Source organism: Perca fluviatilis, chromosome 21 (genome assembly GCF_010015445.1).
Source record: "Perca fluviatilis chromosome 21, GENO_Pfluv_1.0, whole genome shotgun sequence".
NCBI lineage: Eukaryota > Metazoa > Chordata > Actinopteri > Perciformes > Percidae > Perca > Perca fluviatilis.
In genome coordinates this window covers 32,851,413-32,866,578 of record NC_053132.1, presented here as the reverse complement: position 1 = coordinate 32,866,578, position 15,166 = coordinate 32,851,413, and the positions used below count along the sequence as shown (strand labels likewise).

General features: G+C 41.5%; 1 protein-coding gene across 2 annotated transcripts in view; it reads left to right on the top strand.

Moving 5' to 3' along the window:
- Positions 1–15,166, top strand: part of LOC120550790 (RNA binding protein fox-1 homolog 3-like) — a 1,027,376-nt gene that overhangs the window by 473,121 nt on the left and 539,089 nt on the right. For both annotated transcript variants that reach the window (XM_039787629.1, XM_039787628.1), the window contains exon 4: positions 8,684–8,746. In XM_039787629.1, the coding sequence (XP_039643563.1) occupies positions 8,725–8,746 (22 nt within the window). In that variant the 5' untranslated portion in view covers positions 8,684–8,724. The remainder of the gene's footprint in view (positions 1–8,683; positions 8,747–15,166) is intronic.

Below are 15,166 nucleotides of genomic sequence, written 5' to 3'. Positions count from 1 at the left end.
TAAGCTACGAAGCTATCTAATTAACTAACATACACATGGATTACTTGCACTGATGGACTATACTTACAAAGTGTAAAGTTTTCCTTTCTTTTTATATGTGACAGGGAAAGAGGTGGCTAAATACAATGTAATTCCAGAGCCCCTTCAGCTGGCATTGTCACATAGAACAGAACGTTCACGTTGCTTGGTAGGAGTAGACATTACGTAAAGGAGAGATGGATGCATTTACACCTTGTCAACATCGGGCTAGAATGTGCCAATCGAATTGAAAAAAATCTAATTTGACCAAATCAAACTGGGTGTCATGGTGGGCATTCCTCAAATCCAGTCGTGCATTTTCAGTTTGCATGCTATTAAATCGGAAAAGTAAAATGTGTGTATTCCTAGTGTCAGATTTTTTTTTTTTTTTCTTCATAGTCTTTTCAGCATTGTTCATCATTAAATAGTTTGAATATACAATCCAATGCAACCAGTGCATACAGGCTCTCTTATCTCATCCTTCTTTTGATCAAAAGTGACTTTTTCCTGCAGCACTTAGTTTGGTTAGCTGGGTTAGAGTACAACACTTGTCATTGCACACTGCCAGATCAGTGGCATCTTTAATTCCCTCCCTTTGTTTGCCCTCATATGGAGAAGGACAATGACATCCCAAGGTTCTAACCACACCCCATCCCATCAAATGTCACTTAAGTAAGAGACAAGCCCCTGATCTCTCATTGTGGCCCTGCAGTTGAGCCTCATTTGCCATCTGGTAAACCACATGGATATACCTTGATCAGCAAGAGGATTCATTTACATCATGGTGGGAGGAGTTGCGCCTGAAAATTGGTGGATTCCAGTCAGGTTCTGTTATTGTGTTTGTACTTGACATCTTCTAGAAAATTAAAGGTAATCAAGGAATGATTGTGGTTATGCAGAATGATCCAAAAAGTATGCAGAAGCATCACTGTGTCTGTAAAATATTCAGAGGAGAGAAAAAAAGAGTCAGATAGGGATCAGCATCATCCAGCAGCATGTACACATCTGAAAATAAAAAGGTCCATTACTCTGAGTGAAGAAGCTCCCAATTAAACAAGATCAAATCTACGAGATTACTGCTGGTGAGGAAGCTGGGTTTCCACCATTAACAGCTGACATCCTCTCAGCTCAGCTCTCCTTATTACCGCAAAAAAAAACTTTCACAGTGTGTCTTCCCTCCAAATCACAAACCAAACCGTGACGCCCCTGCTACAACATAACAACTATTCATCCCTGAACAAGCAAATTACTGTCTCCATTCATTCTATCACAGGATTGATTTTGTGTATGACATGATTGATTTTTATCATGCAGCTTTACGTCCTTGTCACCCTTTTACGGCTTCTTACATTTTCTTAACTCAACACAAATTGGAAGTAAAGCATTGTGCTCTGTGATAATTTATGCATGTTTTTGTTGTTTGTGGCGGTGTGTTTGTTTTTTCTGTGTTGTCTCTTATTTTAGAGGCTTTACAGTTGTCGTTTTTCATTTTTACGTCCTTCCCATCAGCAATATCCCTCCACTTTTTTCGGAGTCTTTTATTAGGCTTTCTATCTCCAATAGGCTACATGATGCACACGGTCTTCACTGGATGCCCTCCCTCTTTCGATTTTCATGTTTTTTTTATTGCTTTTATTTCTTTTCTTCTTTTATGTTCTTTCCCCACGTCTTTGTCTTTCTGTTAGTGCCCGTGATAGTTCCATAGCTGCACTTGCTGTTATTCATCAGTGACTGTGTTTAACAGGCCTATCTCCTCTGTGCGCTGGCATTTGGGAGCTCTCATTAACATTTGCTACATGTGGTTTAGCAAAGGTGGTGCTGAGATACGTTGAGGCGCTGCAGCCATTCATCTCACCCCACTAGGAGAATTTGCAAGGCTGTGGTTCACAAACACCTGCTGGGAGAACTGTTGCAAAGACTTGTTTAGGATGGTGTTGAGAAGAGGAGGGAATATGGGGTTTATCTTGAGGGGGAAAATATGGTATTCTTACGGTGGCCCTGAAGTGCAAACCATGGCAGCAAATCCCACAACGTGCATTTCTCTGTTCCATACAAAAGAAATTAAGTCTCAACACTGTAATGATCTTGACATAATTAATATGACATAAAACGCGTAGTTTGACGTATACGACATTGTCGACCCCAGAGCGTTTTACATCATTTCATGTCACACAATGTCACACATGTCCAAAGTGTTTTACAATATGTATTGGGACAGCTGGTAATCTCATCAAAATAAATCTGTAATTGAATGGATTAGTGGTGAATTTATAACTTCAACTGGCTGATAGGTAGGTTTGTAGCCTTCTATCAGTGGGATGTTCTTCAGTGCAGGTAGCTCCAGTCACATTTCAGACTACGTAAAAGTGTCTGTGTGGAATTTGGATCCATTCTTCATCCATCTCGATTGCCTTCTCTTGTCATCAAGGAATGAGGACTTCCCAGCATTTCTTTTTTCGGTTAGGGTTAGGTGTTTGCTACATCAGTCATACTCAGCTTTGCTTCAGTGCAATTTGTGTTTAGTTTACTTTTTGTGCAGCAATTTTACAACAGCATGACTCGTACTGCTGCTTTTTCTACCACTGTTAGTACTACTTCTTTGAGTACTAATTGTAGTACCTCTGCCACCATAGCAACCACCCAGAAAAACCATATACAGTAAACTACCACAATCATCCAACCACTAAGAACACAATACTAATATGTCTGAAATTGTTGTATTAGATTAACTAATCTAAACAGCCAATGTCACTGTCACTTGATTTGATTGGTTCTTTTTAGCTGTATCTAATTAGCTGTGTGTCTACAGGGACTCATAAAGGGGTTGTTCGGCATACATAAGCAGTTGTTCTGCATTACTCATGAAGAATGCTTCTGAAGAGATCAGTAACTAGTAACTCTGATCTGCATATGATCACACTGGTGAGCATTTTGCTATTTTTGCAAGTCATTCTGTTGCCCTGCCAAATTCCTTCAGGAACTCTGTTGTCTTTAATCTCATTTGCAACATTTAAGATTACAATGCCACAACTGTAGACCCCAACTGTATCCTTGTTAGAATAATTTACATTATCAAAGGATAGGTGGGACCACTGAAGTTCAAAGCTGGTTTACTTGCAAATAGAGTCAAATTCAAGCATTTACAGCAAAGCACAAAATATGACTAACGAAAAGCTTTTGTAATACAACGTAGAATGTGATAAAACTCTATAGTCATAATAAAGAGTCGATGTCGTCAGTTATCTCAGTCAAGGAGCGCCTGTTCTTTCCTCAGCTTCACACCGTGCTCCAGACAAGGACACGCAATGGGTCCACGTTATCTTCTTTATAGTCAGTATAATATTATTCTATGCAAACAGTTTAATAATAACAAGAGAGAAAGTATGTAAATCTAAATTTCCCTAACAATCCTAGAGGCAGTCAGAGGAGATATAAGGATTGTCAGTAAAACAGATCCTATTTTTAATTTTTTTATTTCTTACAAGATAATTACTAAATTGCCAGTGTTGTGTTGCTGTTTGGCTTTACTAGTTAGCTCAAGAAACACCCAAACATGACCAAAGAGCACTATGCTGCCTATAAAGCAGGAGAGTGAGGAGCCAATCTCACAGTGATTGCGTTGGTTTGGATGGTTCTTCTTATTAGGATGCAGGGCTCTTTAGGTGTGAATACGATGTTCCAAGAATGATTGTGATATGGAATATGATGTATGTAGCTAAGGCTTTATACAGAATCGCAACCTCAGAGAGTGGGTATGTGAGTGAAATATTAGGCTGTGCTACCAGGTGGAGCACATATGATTAAAAGAGAAACATTTCCCCATATAGCATCTCTTCAATCATAATATACCTTTCCGATTATCTTTGACAAGCTCGACTGTTGTTAGAGGCAGTCACAGGTGAACCATGACAGCCACACCTTGAACATGTGCTTCTAAAGATACATGACCTGTTTTAGCTGGAAGTGCCCCTGCTCATTAAATGGGTTTCCTGAAACAAGGCCAGTTTAACTATTCATCTTTTTCAGGACGATTGAATTTGCTCCTTTTTGTATGCGATAATGAATGCTTTGCATGTTCCATTAAAAAAGTTTACGAACACTTAATCTGTCATTAGTCAGTGTACTCAGTGTCACACTGCATGTTATCTATTATCAGAGATGTGCAACACTTTAATAGAAGTGGCCAGTTTAATATCTAATCATCTGTCTCATACACAAACACTCAGTACAAATGGCAGTGAGAGGAGGAGGTGATTATTTTACTCCTTGGTCCACTTTCCTGAAAAGCAGAATCAATTTCCTCTCTGGCTGTAGTGGCTCTGTCTCTCTCACACACACACACACACACACACACACACACACACACACACACACACACACACACACACACACACACACACACACACACACACACACACACACACACACACCCCCACCACACACCCCCAACAACAAAAAAAAATAATATTTTTTTTTTTTTTTTTTTTTTTTTTTTTTCCCCCTTATTTATTTATCCCTTCCTCCTACTTCTTCATCTCTCCAACTTCTCCTTCCAATCTCTCTCATTCTCCTCCTGTCTTACTCAAATCTTTCCCAACCCCTCTATTCCTTCTTCATTTCATAATTTTCCATCCATGTGCACCGATTTACCGCTCTTCTCTACAAGATTCTCCCATTTTCTCTTTTGTTGTACTCTGACTTTGCTGTCTTCATTTTCTTCTCTCCCTCCTTCCCTCCATTTCTTCTTCTTTGGCTCAGTGTGATGGGACACAGGAGGCTGCTGTAATTTGATTGGAGGTATTAAAGTTGATTTGATTAAGCGTGGGCCAAATTACTGGCTGCTTAATAGAATCAGGCCCAGTCACCTGCCAGGGGCCCCTAGTCGAGGTGCTCAGCCCTGACATACACACACACACACACACACACACATATATACACACACACACACACACACACTCTTTTAAAGTAATCCTTTTCCTTGAGCAGATCACATGCCATTTCAGAAGTGTAGCAAGTAGCAGACAAAGTTGCAGTGCTGTAAATGTTGGTGGGTCATGACATCAAATCCATCCACTTAGTGATATCTGACATAATTCCCTGTGGCCATGACGGTCAGTAAGAGTTACTGCGTTTAATTCCTCCCAATCTCCCATCCTAAACCTCTTATTTATCCTCCTGCAATTCATTAGAGGCAGCAACAGGCGAGGAGGCCCTTTTAATTACACCGATGACAGATTAGGTTTTTACAGAGTGCAGACACTGTGCTAACTAGTGTTAGACTGCTACATCCAGCTGATATTAGATTTGTCACAAATCAGATTTCAGCCAGACACTTTATTATTATTATAAAAAAATACTGAATAATGCAGATTCCAAACGATTTTGGAACTGACTGTTGCTGTTCCCTGACCCTGCACCATTGGGCCCTTATCTTCAAATTAAATATACATTTTAATATTTTATTTAGAAAAGCAAAAAGAGCAGGTACAAAACTAATGCAATATAAAATAAAAATAAAAACACCTACAATGAATGGCTGTAGGTGCTACAGCCAAGTGGAATATCATTTTACCTTTTTTAATAATCTCAAATTAAATATAGTGATTTTAACAGTTTCTGTTCAAGTGCTCTTGCATGTATTATTTTAATGTGGATTGTATGTAAAGTATGAAAAAATGTGGTCAATTTAAAGGATGAAGATTTATACTGTATTTGAATTCCTGATTTGAAGTGTCCTTGCATGACTGCCTTCCTTCACCTCAGCCAAAGGTTTAGAGGGACCACTAAACATAAGCGAACATAACAAATGACATAAAATGGCACATAAAATAGAATATTTATTCACTTAAAATATTCCAAAGTCAACAAAAAAAAAGACCCTATGGAAAAAACGGTCTTGTGTCACGATCTCTGATAGTGAGAGTGAGGCTGCATGTTGAGGCTGCACAAAGATTGTGGACCACCTGGAACAGCCCAAACACTGGAGAACTGGGGGAATCTTTATTTTTTATTTTTTAACGAGTCCAGCTAAAGTGTCGCCTGGTGCTCCACATTTCATTTAAATTACAGGTTGACGTGTGATAGATGTGATAGAAATTGTTTGGGTTTAATTATAAAGTAATGTTCCCAGAAACATAAGACTTATTTTTGAAATCCCAATTTATTTATGATCATTATCAGGGTCATTTATGTGGCTGCATTAAGATCTAAAGAGACAGCCAATTTGTGATTGTGCGCAATTATTTTACTTTTTTTGGGGAGCATTTTAGGCCTTTATTTGTATGGGACAGCTGAAGACATGAGGGGAGAAAGAGGGGGGAATGACATGCAGCAAAGGGCCACACTGAGCTACCCAGGCGCCTGTGAGCAATTACTTTTAAACAGTGCATTAAGTCAGTGTGATTAATTAGCATAGTCAATTAATAGGCAGGGTTTTTTTCACCTATGTACTTTTTTTTTTTTTTTTTTTTTTTTTTGCTTTTCACAAAGAGCGCCCACCCTACCCCCTACCCCCTTGGGCCCTGGGCCTGTGTGCCACTACCATCCAACTATCTTCAGCCTAAAATGATGTTACTCCTCTGGTAAACAGTGTCCTGTAGTCTATATTTTCCAGCCTAAATAACAATCAAAGAAACAATAAATAGGTCATCCTAAATGGAACAAGTAAGCAACAAACTTGATTAGATTTTAACATCCTGAGTGTTGACTGGCACCTTGAATCCAAATTTACTGGTATTTACTAAACTTGTACTATTAGTTGAGATGAGTTTTCAGAAAATTGAGTATGTTTGCATGTTTTTTCTGGAAAATTATGTAAATGTAAAAGTAAAAAAAAATGTAGTAAGTAAATGTAGTCCAGTTCAAATGTCTTTACTCCAGAACATCAGTGTTATGTCTATGTTTGTGTGTTCTTGCATGAGTGTGCATGTGTGAGAGAGTAAATGCATCTGCTTTGGACATTTTGTCTATATTTGTCTGCTATTGCTCTACGTCGGGGGGAGATGAAACATATATTAAACATTCTGCTGACAGCTAATTATCTGTTTGCTTTTGTTTGCTGAATGAACTCATTATTATTGTGAATGGATTCATTGCTGTTTCCACACTCTGCTCTCTCTTGTGTGTTCCCCATCTAAACCAGTTCTATTTTTCTCCTCTATTCTCAACTACTCAACTGTTTTTTCCTGCTTTGGCCTAATTTCTTTTCTTCTCTTCGCTTCTCTCTTTTCTCTGCTCTTGATTTGGTGTCAGCTGCCGCAGCCAAGGCTGGAACATGGCCAGACAGACAGACACACACACACACACACACACACACGCGCACATACATACACACAAATACATACACACACATCACAACTACTGGAAGGATTAGAGCTATATATTAGATTAATGCCAACCCTTTTAGAGATGCTCACATACACACAGTTGCCTCTATCCTGTAATATGCACATGCATTTTTAATAAAATATAGGCCTCACTCCACCCTTACCCAGCCACCGCCCCTAGTAGGTTGTCCAACTAACACCAACAGGCCCTGCTGTCACAGCTGCTGTTTGGCTACATGAGCACTTCTGAAAAATAATTACTTTTCTTTTCTTCTTTTCCTTCTTTTTCTTCAGCTGTGTCTTGGGAATAGAACTCTATGTGTGTGTGTGTGTGTGTGTTTGTGTGTGTGGTGTGTGTGTGTGTGTGTGTGTGTGTGTGTGGATATGTATCTGATGACAGTGCAGCACCAGATGTTATATGGTATCACATGAGTGTCAATCTCTGTCAGCGGACTGATTGTCTGTGGTCACTGATGGGCTGGATGAAATATTATTTCCCTTTAATAACACAGTTTTATCTTTGAATTATTAGCTCATGCCATTGTCAGTGTAGATGTATGATCAAAAGTAATCAGAGGCTCTCTCCAGGCAAGGAAAGGTTGAATTCATCTGTATATTTTTCCAAATGTTTTTAATATACTTTGATATGCTGTAATGTTCCCGACTGGAAGGCGCTGCTCTGACAGAGGTCTGTTAGCCACCGGCAATTGCTCTTTTACGAGTCTCTTCTTGTGGTGAAAATCAATTGGATTTATAATCTCCTTTGATATAAGGTGATGAATGTGCAATACATCTGGTCATACAGTATAAACCTCCAGTGTCAACAAATGCAATTAAAAATAATAAAAAAACACATTACGGAGAAATCCTCAAATGCAAAATTAATAAATTAGTAGCATAAGAAGTCTTCTTCAGTGGATGTAGCTGTCTCAGGTGTCGTCATGTGATATAAGTGACAACACAAACAATGACAATCAACTTAATTCCCTATTAAAGCTTGATCAGTTGTTTTTAGACAGGTACATTGTTTAATTTGTATGTGCCAACATTGAAAACTACAGTATAATGTCCTACTGCAGCTACACACACACACCCATCCAGCTGTGTTCTCTATGTGATGGCAATCACATCAGTAATGGGGTAACATTCCACACTTCCTTTTAACATGTGAATCACATTCTCTCTCTCTCTCTCTCTCTCTCGCTCTCTCTCTCTGTTTCTCTCTGTCTCTCTCTCTCTTTCTCTCTCTCTCTCTGTTTGTTTCAAACAACCTGTGTTAGATGTTAAAGTGTGTCTTTGATGGCTAACCTTTTTCTCTTTGTTCTGTGCTTGTCTATCAGGGCAGCACGAAAGTCCCTTCTCTCCGACCACTTGGCTGTTCATGGAGACCCCCAGCTGGGCAGGTAAGTGTGTCTGCGTGTGTGTGTGTGTGTGTGTGTCTGCGTGTGCGTGTGTGTCTGCGTGTGTGTGTTCTGCATACAATTACACGACAGGACCACATCTGTACGTTCCCACATCCAGTAGGTTCACTGGTACATTTGCTCAGACATCTACAGCACAGCTACCCAGGTGTGTGTGTGTGTGTGTGTGTGTGTGTGTGTGTGTGTGTGCGTGCGTGCGTGTGTTCACTGGGCTGTATTTGTGACTGTGTGCGCACAGAGGGAGAATGTGCTGACTGCAGTGCTTTGGTTCTGGGCATGCCCATTAGAAGTGGCTATAAATCCTGAGCGCAGTGCTCTCACTGTGTCAGCAGTCCAGCCAATGAATGGATATTAAACGCCACAAAAAAGCCTCTTTAATTCTGCCTGCCTGTGCCACGCTGCTGCAGACTATCTATCTATCTATCCATCTATCCATCTATCCATCTGTCTATCTATCCATCTATCCATCTATCCATCTATCTATCTATCGCCCTCTTGTTTTCTCTTCTCTTCCATCCCTCTTGCTCCTTCCTCAATCTTCCTTCCTCTGTTATGATAAAATAAAAAGAAGAAAAGTCCCTGCCAGACCTGCCATGTCTATGGGGTGAAAACATCCACAGTTCAGACCCTGGTGTCTATTGTTCAGCACTAGCATCTATGAAATATTATACTTTTTTCCCCGAAATGCAGGCCTGTACATGTTCCCTATCACTGTGTTTATATTATAGATTAGAAGAAAGATGGATTAAGAAAGGCTTCAAGGTTATTGAAAGGGAGGAAGGATGAGAAAATGATTTTGTAGATGAATAAGATGTGGAAGCAGTTTATGCAGAGACATTTTGAAAACAGAGATAACTGAATACTCAAATGTCTACTGTTAAAATCTTAACTGTTTGGCTGAGACCAAGCCTTGTGTTGGATGAACTTGTGCGGTAGCTTTTGGATCTTAAACGCAAAGTGTTTTTGCCGTTATGTTTCCCAGTTTCCACTGCGTGCATGGTGTGCTTTAGTGTGGACTCGTAAACGCTGGCTGTAAACGCTCAGTCCTAATGTTACCCTGCACACTCCCTGCAACTCAGCGCTCGCTTTGAAACCTCCATGCAGCTTGATCATAAAAAATGTATTATTATTTCGATTAAATTTGAGGTTCTGAAGCGTGACCCTGGCTGTAGGTGTGGCCATCTGTCCTACTGGCACATCAATACCAATCTAATAGCAGGAGGAAAGATCAATCACAACCAGCTTAGATATGTGGAAATATACACAGTCCATGTGGTTCCTCTGCAGCCTCTGCACCACTCCATTGTGTAAATTCTCTGAGTCCATGGTATGTACTGTATACTGAGTGCTTGAGATTGGGTTCAGTTCATTTTGTGGTACACAATTTTTGCCTACCAGAACATTTTGCACAGACAAAAGAGATGAGGATTAGGAAGTTGCATTGTGGATTAATTTAATTAATTAATTAATTATATTTGTTTAAGAACAAAATATGATTGGAATATCTTAGAGCAAACACCACACAGCACACTTTTGAAATATTTTATAGCAGAAATCAGTTTAATCAACATATGTGACAGGAAGTGAGTGACAGGAGTGACAGGAATTTATAATTCACATTAAAAGATGGAGTACACACAAACACACACAGTTCCTCCACCCTCTTCATAATATCAATTACAGCTTGGCCTGGTTTAGCCTCTATCAGTGTTCGTCAACAGGCCTCCAGGCCCAATCAAGGCTCTGCAGCCCAATCACACTGACATGGCAGCTAATTGGAAAGTTGTGCGAGGATCATTGTTGAAGAGAGTTGCAGCTCCTTTGAAGCTCCATGATGAGATGTGTGCTGGTGATATGGTACAAGAGCTGGAAAAGATTTTGTTTGATGTGTACTGATATATGGGGTCGATATTTGTCGTTTCTCCATTAGTGAGCAGTTTTACCCAACAAAGGATTGCATCACAACCAGATGCAGGGGGTGCAATGGGGCAGGTGTGCCCCCTCACTGACTTCCCACCAATTTACACAACCTAGAATGTTTGGTAAAATTGAACTTTAAATGACTGTTGTCCACCTGTGATATAATAGAGGTCTTTCTCCTGACTGTTACTGTGACCACAGCCTGCACAACACTGGGGATCTACAGCACTTTGTTCAGATGCTAACACACTGCTGTCAGAAGTGTTAACCAGACATTCAAAACAGTACGGATTTCAGCCTGGTGCATTTCAAACACTGCTGATTAAAATGCTTTCTTGTTTCAGACTTGTTAGTGAACACATACTGTATATATACATACACTATATACATTATATATACTGTATATACTGTATATAGGGGAAGCTCCGAAACCCTTTTTTGGAAATAAAGAAACACCAAATAAGAATGAAACAGTTGTACACTGTGCCGTTTGAGAGAAACAGTGAATAGTTAAAAGAGGAAAGATACCAACATGTCCAGGTAAGATGTGTGAAGTTACATACACAGCTATAAAAAACGTGAAAAACATTAATATTACCTAACATTTCCAGTAATTACATAAATTACTACAGACAAATAAAAATACCTGTGTGTGTGTGTGTGTGTGTGTGTGTATATATATATATATATATATATATATATATATATATATATATATATATATATATTTACTGAGAATTTTCATTCATTCTTGTTTACCTCAAAATTTGTATACAATAAAAAAGGAAAGAAAATGTGATGTCACTCAAATTGTTCAAACTGTAAAGATGAGAAAGTTTGTAATTTCTGTATTGGTGTTTTTACTCTCGGTGTGTTCTGAGTGACAGTGTGTGTGTCTCAGTGTGTGTTATCTCAGTGAGGATTGTGCATAGCATTTGGCTGCACTGAGCCTGTTCTGAGACGTGTGTTAAGAGTTGTGTTGCTGTGGATGAGTTGTGCAGGTGATGTGAACTGTTTAGCTCAGGTGACTGTTGGTAGTGCAGACTGTAGTTAGAGTTTTGCACATGTGGCTTCAGTTGTGACCAGTGTCGTTTAGCGATCGAAAAAAAACTGTAATTCTAACATTAGCCATGTCACATAACGATAGTTACGTATTGTAACTCCAGATTCTATGCGTATAGGCATAGCCCTCTAAGAGCTGTTGCTATTGGGTTTATCCCTTCGCGCATGCGCAGTCGTGAAGATTTCTTTCGCGCCCTTGTGCCCTGCACAGGCCTTTCTTATGTCCGCAGTTGCTGTATATCACAGTTGCGTGACTATAGATCTGCTCCCAACATCAGCATTTTTTTCTTTTTTTAATTAACTTTTTTATTGATTCCATTCAGCATTGTCCCATTAGCATTTAACATCTGACACATATGTTTTCAACATATACAGAGCATAGAAATATTTCACACCAGGGATCAAACACATAAAATTCTCAATTAAACACAAAACTCAGTAGACTTGAAAAGAGTAAATTATTCACTTCAGTCCACATTTTCATTCCCCTCTTGTAAAGACGCTGATAGGGCTTCCACCCCCTCCGAGCTATAGGCTTGAATGATAACTTCACACAGCCAATGAGACAACCGCTGTTGTGAGAGAGCTGTGCCTACGTCTGATGTCCGCCGTGAGTAAAACGGGATAACGCACGCACCGGGCAAAGATGGTGAGACGCCTCCTCCGTGCCGTTGTTATGAGGCGCGGGGGGGGAAACCCTCAAGGGAAAACATCCTTGACCAAAAAGAGTTTGTTAAAGCTTTCGGCGTAAATGAAGGATTTGGCTGTAAAGTAGACACGCTCCAGTCACCTCTAATAGAGAGGTCGGAGCACCAGGGTTAAATCCCATTGAAGTGTGAGAGAGCGCACAGCAGGCTTCTGTCGTCTGACCCCCTTCAAAATACGCTTCACCAGGGGGTGCGCAAAAAACGACCTCTCCCCATAGTCTTCATGGCAGAACGAAAAGGCGCCACATAGGCTTTAACTGTAGACGGAGCCAAATCATTATCCACCAATGTTTGGTTAACACGAGGGGCAGAGGACACAATGTGGGTTCTGACCCTTTCTCTACACACTGGCGCTGGGAGCGGACCATCGTCCAGCAGGCAGGGGGCAAACCTAGCCTCTCCAAGCGTTCCAGCTGGCTTATTACAGAGGGGTGGGATATCGCACTGTCCAGCTGCGACAGCGCGTCCCTGTACCACGGCAGTTGCCATGGGGACCCCGCCAGTAGTTGAACCGGAATGTACACTGCTCTGCGTGAGAGCAGGTGTCTGTGTGCCCACAGCAGTAGGCTCCTGGCTATTTCTAACAGCTGAGCTGATGTACGATCTTGACGGTTGATGGACGCCACTGCTGTCATGCTGTCTGTCCTTACCACTACTTGTCTCCCTGTCACCACTTGAGCGAAGTGTTTCAACACTTTCAACACTGTGGACAGCTCCAGGCAATTTATGTGTTGAAGTGGAGAATCTGGCCATCTCCCTCCCACCACCTGCGGTTCGCACATGCCCCTCCCCCAGCCGATGAGAGACGCGTCTGTGTACACTGTTATGTGTGACGTCACTCTCCCTAGAGGAACCCCGGCCAACAGGGTCCGGGGGGTTCTCCAATAGGCCAGGTCCGACTATAAAGAGGGAGGGATGACGGAAGCAAGCGTCTCTTGTGCCGTGTTGGGTCGAGGTGTAGGCGACCAAACCGTCTCTGAGTTCTCCTCATGTGGAGGACCCAGAGGAACCACCACGTGACTCGCAGATATCATGCCCAGCAGACGCATCACTGACAGTGCCGACACTGTTGTGTGAGGCTTGATGCGTGACAGCAGAGAGTTTAGCGCGTCCAGTCTTAGCGCTGACAGTTTAGCTCAGTTTACACAGTGTGGGAGTGACCGGGCTCCACCTATGGCACCACATGTGTGTAAGGAGTCAGAGCCGTTATCTGACCTCGAGATAGCATGATAGGTTTTACCACGCCGGTAAGAACCGGGCAGGGCTGGCGAATTGAAGCATATAGCCGTTTGTATGCCTTTCTCCAGAGGGAGCGCACGCACAGCCGTGTGTTGTCTGTTGCCATAGCAACAGAGAGTGCTGAGCCCTTCCTGCGCTGTGAGAAGCGAGTGCCCGGTCATCACAGCTCATGGTAGGGCGTACCCGAGCTCTCCTCGTCCGTTCAGACGGCCGGGGGGGGGGGTTGTTTACAATGTGTCAGCTGTTTACATAGCAGTGAGTATCGTGCCCTCCCGCTGCTGTGAAAAGCGGTAGTTTGATTCTCACAAACCTTTCAATCAGCACTCTCACCATTTTGTGTAATCAGCTGGGAGGTGGAGAAAAACTGAGTAGGCTATGAACACGCGCTCTGAGTGGCTGTTTGAGTCTGTTAATTCTGACACAGTGTGGCTGGCTCCGACCGCGTACTACGCGTGGCGGCGAGCCTGTATGCGTGTGTGTGAGGAGAAACGTGTGTTTCAGTGGCCGCAAGATGTTCATGAGGGACAAAGGCGGACTGACTGAGAGGGAAAACTGCTTTTTAAGGGAACTGTGTGGCCCTTAAAAGTGCCGTTATGTTTCCGACTCTAGTTGGAACAAATATTTTTGTTGTAACTCTTTTCGGTGTAGTAATTTATAGACGGCCCTAAGCACTCGTCTAACTGCAGGCAGCAGTAGCAGCAGAGAGCAGAAGAGAGCAGGCAAGTGTTCATAAACTTCTGGTGTACTTACAAACTTTCCAATCCATCGTTTTATGAGAGCATAACCTATTTGTACTAGTGTAGACCTTTGGTGGGGTAACTTACAAGATACAAACGTGGGTCCATTAGCCCCTGCGCTAAGCTATTCAGCTGATAACGCTACTCTAGCTAACTCTCCCAATGTTAGACCCAGGTGAAAAAAGCTTCTGGGGGGGTGTTTGGCTCGAGGTCATGGTGCAAAGGACCCTAGGGTGAATTACTCCGAACCATCACTTTAAATGTTGACTGAAATCAGCAATCAGCAGCTTCAGAAACTGTCACTGTATCCTACATGAATGTTCAAGAACCAAAGGTTAATTCACAGGTTAAATAGTCACTGACTAAAAAAGGGTAATCGTTTCCTTATCCTCCTCAAATGATAAAAAAAAAAGATCTAAAACCTTCTGCTCTGTGGTAAGTTTCCTAAACATGAGTACTTCTCTATCACCCTGGAAAACTTTATGAAACTTGTCCTCTCAAAATTATACAATTAGGTTGAGGGTCTTCTGCTACACAGCGGTTAATGGAAGCTCTTGTTGTTCCTCTACTGAAATTAACCTCACTCCTACACCATAGAGACATTCAGCACGATGAGTATTGGCTGATCTCTAGACAGAGAAGCTTATCCAAAGTGTACTGTACCTGTGACACTGATTGCTCTGGGCTGATAGATCCGTGCTGATTAGTGGAATTCGACCCCGTAGTCATTTGTTAAT